Raw genomic sequence first — 6,871 nt, 5'->3', positions numbered from 1 at the left:
CCTTCCCGTCCGTCCGGATTCGCCTTGCGGCTCCGCGGAGGTGCGCCAACAAGCTGCTTAATTTCTCTGCTGCTTAGAGTAGTTTTTGTATGGCTAATTGGCTATATGCTTCTCGATTGCGGCGCTGCGCGTGGCGGTACCAGCTTTTTCGGCGATTCTGGCCTGGCCTGGGCGTGGCGGCGCAGGGCTCGAGCCCTGATTAAAGCCGTTTGTTTTCCTGGGGCGCCGTGCAGCCGAATGATTGTCTATTTGCTTTCTTGTTCGCTTGCCACAGCTCCGGTTTGAAAGTTGAAATCCCCCCTCCTCTAGCTACTTGATTACCGTTGCTCAACTGGATCCCTGGTTTTGCGGCCGCGCGGTTGGATCCGACGACCGGGGATTGCTTGCCGGAGCAGGTCAGGTCAGGCGGACTCCTGCCTCCGTCGGCGTCAGTAATACTAGTAGTATACTACGCTGAATTGAATTGTCCATTGCGTTGAATTGAATTTTTGTTTGTCCCCTTGTTCTTTGTCGGGCATAGAAGTTTGCGCCGCTTCTCCCGGAGAATCCGGACGGGATTCCTGCCTGCCTTGTCCCGCTCGGTTTGGAGAAACCATCAGCTGGGCTCCTCTGTTTCATTTCGTTCATTCGTGTAGCCTCTCTTCGACCATTTGTCTCAGCAGCCTTCTGCTTCTGTCGGTGTTCTTGCGATTCCGCTCTGCAGGTGAGTGGTGTCTTGCCGGAGACGGGCCTTGATAGACAGGATTCGTGGTCCTGACCACTTTCTCTCCCACCAATTTAGCACAATTGTCCTGCACAAGTATTCGGTGGAGTTCACTTTGGCATCCTGTTCCTCTTTATCTCGCGGAATATATCCCTTGGGTGCGTCAGAGATTTTGGTGGCGTCTGTTCCCTGTGTCGCCATCTTCCGTTTGCAGCTCATTTGGATCCGCTTTCTTGGTGATCTTCTTCTGGATCCGTTTGCTGTATTGATTGATCTTGCGTGTTCTTGCTAAAATTATGTAGCAATTGCTTCCATCTCATGCCTGTAGATTTGTAGTAAATGCTTCTAGTTTGGTGAGAAGTAGTTCTTGCTGAACCAAAGCTGGAACTGTTCCAGGCCCCATGCACCCGTCATCTAGCTGTTGCATTGTCTAGCTCATTCTGAGAAAACAAGCATTTATTTGGCTTGCGTTTGGCGCACATCTCATTTACACTGCTTGCTGCTTTGCTTCATAATCAGGCCAGCTAGGACATCACACGTGAGCTGGGGATAATGGCGGGTGGTGGCACTCAGCAGAGCCTCAGGAAGTACCTCGGCGCCCTCAAGGACACCACAACTGTGAGCCTGGCCAAAGTGAACAGCGATTACAAGGTCGGGCCACTTTCATGCTTCCTTTGGATGTTGAATTGTGTTTGAAGCTTTCCATCTTTGAACCTCTGCTTCCGTCGCGCTTCACTCACTGCTGGATTACCATTTCTCCGGGACAACAGGAACTGGACATTGCAATTGTGAAGGCCACCAACCATAGCGAGCGTCCATCGAGGGAGAAGTACATAAGAGGTAATGGTTTATCCTGTCTCTTAGTTGAACCACAATGGCGAACTGAGCGTTTCATCATTTGAAGTTTTGAACCATCTACAATTTTGTAAAAGATTGAGCATGTGTGCAAATCCAACTGAATATATGCCAGAACAAACTGTTTCAACGAAAAACACTGTTCTGCTTCAAGTTTCATTCGCTTACGGTTACATACATTTGTCCTGGTATTTGCATTGCGGACGCGCTAATTTTCTCTCTGATTGTGAGTAGATATCTTTTACAACTGCCATCACTCACATGTTTATTGGTTTGCAGAAATTTTCCTTTCCATTTCTGCTGCAAGGCCAAGGGCTGATGTAGCTTACTGCATTCATGCTCTAGCAAGGCGCCTTTCAAAGACACGAAACTGGGCGGTATGGATTTGTTTCTTCCATTTACGATGGTCAACTACAATGCTGTCGTCTTTGTTTTCTTATGATTGCTGTTCTGTTAGAATGTACCAGTTCTCTTTTTGTATCAAAAACCCTTTTTACATATTGTATCTCAGGTGCAATCTTTGCAAACTTTGTGATGTTCATAATGCTATGGTAAAATGTACAGTCTTACTTTTTATAAAACCTGAAATGCCTAGACTTCAAATTTTGTACTGATATGTACTTGGGATGGGATGGATGGTTTGTCCTGGCATGCTTGTGAGCTGGAGATTTCTATTGTACTTAATTCTGCAAAATGATTCTCTGTACACCTTCTATATTTAATTTCAAATTCAGGTTCAGATCTGAAATTTTCCTGTTGAACTAACATATCTCCTCCCTCATGGTGCTTAATTCTGAATGACATGTTATATTCTAACTTCTGAGGGCCATAATATATTGTTTGAACTTTAGCAAATCAACTTGTCGATTCTTTATTTATTTTCCTACAAGAAAAAACTTTATTTGAATGGTGGATGGTTTCCTTGTTTTATTTGTAATGCTTTTCATGGGTGATGCAATAAAGAACTTATAAACATTCTTTGCTTGGTTATTTACTCCTCAGGTTGCACTGAAGACATTAATTGTCATACATCGTGCCCTTCGAGAAGTTGATCCCACGTTCCGCGAAGAGCTTATTAATTATGGCAGATCTAGATCACATATGCTAAACATGGCCTATTTTAAGGATGATTCTAGTTCAGGAGGTACTAATTGCTAGTAGTTTTGTTGTCACCTGTGCCGACATGACATCCATACTAGTACTGTCACTTGTATACATATACTGTTTTGAGAACTTTTCATGATTGTTTGCTCTCTACTTGTTGGTTCAGCTTGGGATTATTCTGCATGGGTACGCACTTATGCTTCATATTTGGAAGAGAGACTTGAATGTTTCCGAGTGCTGAAGTATGATGTGGAGTCAGATCCTCCGGTATGTATACCAGGCTAGTTTCCCCTCAACAGCAAAATAACCATAAATACAATGCTAGTCCAACTTATTCCTCTTAACTGCATCTATGAGACTTTCTTTAATTGTTGATATAATTATGTGGAGCATGCTTCATGTGCTTCAAGAATAACTAGATCAAAATTTTCAATGCATAATAGGTAGTACGCCCTGGAGCCAAACTTACACTACTTAGTTTATCCTATTTGAAATATAAGTCAACATAAAATGTTTGTGTTACAATAGTTCAGTTTCGCATCTAAGTTTCTATGGAAAATTCTGATATCTGCAGAGGACTCGAGATCTTGATACTGTAGGTGTGCTAGATCATCTGCCACCACTGCAGCAACTTCTTTTCCGGCTTCTTGCTTGCCAGGTAACGAGCTATTTGCCGACCACAATTTCTTTAATTTCACCAAATCCTTTCTTCATGTGATGTTCTTGACATGTTAAATATGAATTACTGAAATTTTGCAGCCACAAGGGGCATCATCTTATAATGTTATAATCCAGCATGCACTTTCAATGGTAAGTAGGATGCTCGCTTCCTCTGTTTCTTATTTTGAGATGTCACACGTGTTTCATGTTTAGGCATTGTATATGAGTGGTTTGGCATGCAATGACTTTGTTTCATGCATTACTGGAAGGTTGCTCTGGAGAGTGTCAAGATCTACACTGCCATTAGCGACGGGACAATAAATCTTGTTGACAAGGTGAACTTTCTGTGCTGTCACTTAGGATAAGTTTGTGAAACTTCTTAAATTAGCTATTTTTATTATTTTGCCCATCCAATTTACACCTCATTACCTGTTGCAGTTCTTTGAAATGCAAAGAAATGACGCTGTTAGGGCCCTTGATATATACAAAAGGGCAACTAACCAGGTAAAATCCATATCCCTTCTCTGTTGCTGATCCACTATTACATTGTTCACTGGATCTCCTCCCCTGTTTATAACAACACAACTAAAATTTATCGAATGAACATAACTCAAAATCCTTGCACGTATAAAGTGAACTTGGTTATCTGTTAGCACTTCGGAGACAATAGGAAGACAATGGGATAACCCACTAATTATTGTGGACAGACTATTGCTTCATCAGTGCTTGATTGATAAAAACTGTAAAGAAAAAAAAACTTAGGTCAGCCATGTCAGCCCATTCGAGCTATTGCTTCTCCATATGATATCTCTCTTTAATGAGGATTAGTTATATGCATTCTCAAGCAAGTGTTGACCATGGGGATTCAACAACTTCTGTTTAATTTGGTTTTAGATACCTATATATGGAATATTAATAAAAACCCTCATAAAAGCATGTTTTTTCCCTTCAACCTCATCAGCTCCACTGATGCTGATTGATTTTAAAACTGAAATTCTGAACCACGGATTTAATCCTTGTGAACTGTGTTGAATAAGAATATGTAATCTAACTGATATCGTTGGATTTTCATCCTCTCTTTTTCTTTTTTCTTTCACAGTCTAAGAGATTGTCAGAATTTTATGAAGTGTGTAAAACAATACACGTAGCACGTGGTGAGAAGTTCTTGAAAATTGAACAGGTTCGTTACATACTTGATTTGCAAGTCTTCGGTATCTGTTTTCCATGTTAGCTAGCAGCTGACAGCGTTCTGTTGATAACTTGTACAGCCTCCGGCATCATTCATGCAAACTATGGAGGAATATGTGAGGGATGCTCCCGCGATGAAAGATAAGGTTCGGAAACTGTTTAAAACCAGAACTTTTTTATAGATAGGGATGTGTGGATATCAAGACATCATCATTTAGTTATCAGAATCTCTACTATCAGGAGGACAATGAATTTAGCTCAGAACTAGTTTCTAACAAACTAACTAGCATTGGCTGTGTACTTTGTTATCTGGGTTGCTAGTCAGTTCTCTATACTTCGTTTCAGTTAGCTTTCTAGTAATAGTGTCTGTTAGAGCCGAGTGAATATATTAGAGAAGTGCAGCTAAATTAATGTTCTGTATGCTGGTTTCTGAACGAGCCTTAAGCAAAAAAGAAAATCAAGTTGCATGTTCATCCTAGTAAATGATTATCATGATCAGGTATGTGTGTAATTGCACATAATTTGGAACTTCTCATGTAATGCAAATTGCTAGGAGTTACTTGGCCTGCAACAATTTCGATCATTTCCTTTTCATTGATTTTCCTTATGTTTTTCTTGCTGAGTTTGCTCTGAGGCCATTTGATTTGTTTTCAGGCCATACTGGCTATAGAATACAACAAAGAGCCAGAGGAGGAAGTCAAGCCAACTTCACCGCCTCCGGTTTCAGAACCCGAAGTGGAACAAGAGCCGGAGCCCGAACCAGAACCAGAGCCAGTAAAAGAGGAAGCACCTGCTGCTGAACCAACAGACTTGCTGGTAACATCCTGTGCTACACTGCTACTCACAGTCACAAAGAAGTCACTACCCATGCATAGATTCTGCTAACACTTCCTTTGCTTGTCAGGGTCTGAATGAAACACACCCTGCTGTGGCCGAGATAGACGAGAGGAACGCTCTAGCGCTGGCAATTGTTCCAATAGGTACACATTTCTCTCGTGTGAATCAAAACCAGGTGTTTTTTTCATCGCTTGGAATCTGGTCAACGCACAGCCCTTAATTTTTTTTTTGGTGGCTGCAGATGACGTGCCCAAGGCCGCTCCTGCTTTTGAAAATGGAGTCGCAGGCTGGGAACTGGCCCTTGTCACTGCACCCAGTTCAAATGAAACTGCTGTCGCTTCAGGCAAAAAATTGGTATGATACATTTTCCTATAAAGGGCAACCTAGTGCATGTAGCTCCCGCTTGCGCAGGGTCCAGGGAAGGGTCCGACCACTTTGGGTCTATAGTACGCAGCCTTTCCCTACATTTCTGTAAGAGGCTGTTTCCAGGACTTGAACCCATGACCTCATGGTCACAAGGCAGCAGCTTTACCACTGCGCCAAGGCTCCCCTTCATGATACATTTTCCTATAGATGCAACAATTATTCCCTGTCTTGCTGATCATCCTTTCCTTTGGTCATACTAAACTTGACTACTTTTGCAGGCTGGTGGACTGGACTTGCTCACCCTTGACAGCCTATACGAAGACGCGAACCGACGAGCGAGCCAGCCCGCAAGTTACAACCCCTGGGAGACCACCGGTGCCGCCCCGGCCCCGATGATGCAACAACCAGCAGCAATGCAGGACCCGTTCTACGGCTCGAACGGGTACGCAGCACCCCATGCTGTGCAGATGGCAGCCATGGCCCAGCAGCAGCAGGCTTTCATGCTTCAGCAGCAGATGATGATGGCCAGCCACCACCCTCAGGCACAACAATACCACCAGGCACAGGCGGCCCCAGCGAACCCATTCGGCGCGAACCCGTTTGCGCCCGCCGGTGCTCAACACCCTTACGGTGGTGCTGGCACTGGGATGATGCCCCTCCACGCTGTCCAGGGCAATGCGTATACTGGGCTGATCTAGCCGGTGGCCCACAGATGAAAACTTTGTTCTGCTCATGTTCATTTTTCTTGGCTGCCATTGTGACGGCTTTGTAGCTCAGGTAGGAAGGGGGGAGTGACACGGCCGTTGAACGGGAGCAAAGGAGTGTAGCTGGTTCGTCAGATTCGGATCGGTCCGTGTAGGCGCTTGTGTATTTTGTATATGGCGTTTTTCGTATGTGCAGGTGAGTCTGGGGGATATATATACATCAGGGGATTGGATTATTCATGGATGTTTGGTGCGATGATGAACAATAATGTGACGATTCTTTGTAGTGTAATTGGAAGAACTGTGATGTTCTTGTGCAACATATATTTTGCCTCTTGTTGCTCTGCGAATCACTGGTTTTTTTCTAAATTAAATTATGACGAATATGTTGATGCATTTGTGGATTTGCTAGCAGTCACTTAGTTGATTCCAATTCGTGAACAATTGATTTCAC

General features: G+C 43.5%; 1 protein-coding gene across 1 annotated transcript; it reads left to right on the top strand.

Annotated features, from left to right (window-relative positions):
- On the top strand, positions 1-6,739 carry LOC123156535 (putative clathrin assembly protein At5g35200; the record flags this gene model as incomplete). Its single annotated transcript, XM_044574658.1, is given in 16 exon segments — positions 1-40; positions 1,223-1,354; positions 1,474-1,543; positions 1,838-1,935; positions 2,561-2,702; positions 2,829-2,929; positions 3,237-3,320; positions 3,422-3,472; positions 3,592-3,657; positions 3,761-3,826; positions 4,422-4,502; positions 4,591-4,656; positions 5,165-5,326; positions 5,415-5,490; positions 5,589-5,701; positions 5,992-6,739. Coding segments are annotated over 15 exon segments (1,695 nt in total). The 3' UTR covers positions 6,412-6,739.
- Between the last annotated feature and the right edge of the window lie 132 nt (positions 6,740-6,871).

Source organism: Triticum aestivum, chromosome 7B (genome assembly GCF_018294505.1).
Source record: "Triticum aestivum cultivar Chinese Spring chromosome 7B, IWGSC CS RefSeq v2.1, whole genome shotgun sequence".
NCBI lineage: Eukaryota > Viridiplantae > Streptophyta > Magnoliopsida > Poales > Poaceae > Triticum > Triticum aestivum.
This window is presented reverse-complemented; position numbering and strand designations above follow the sequence as displayed.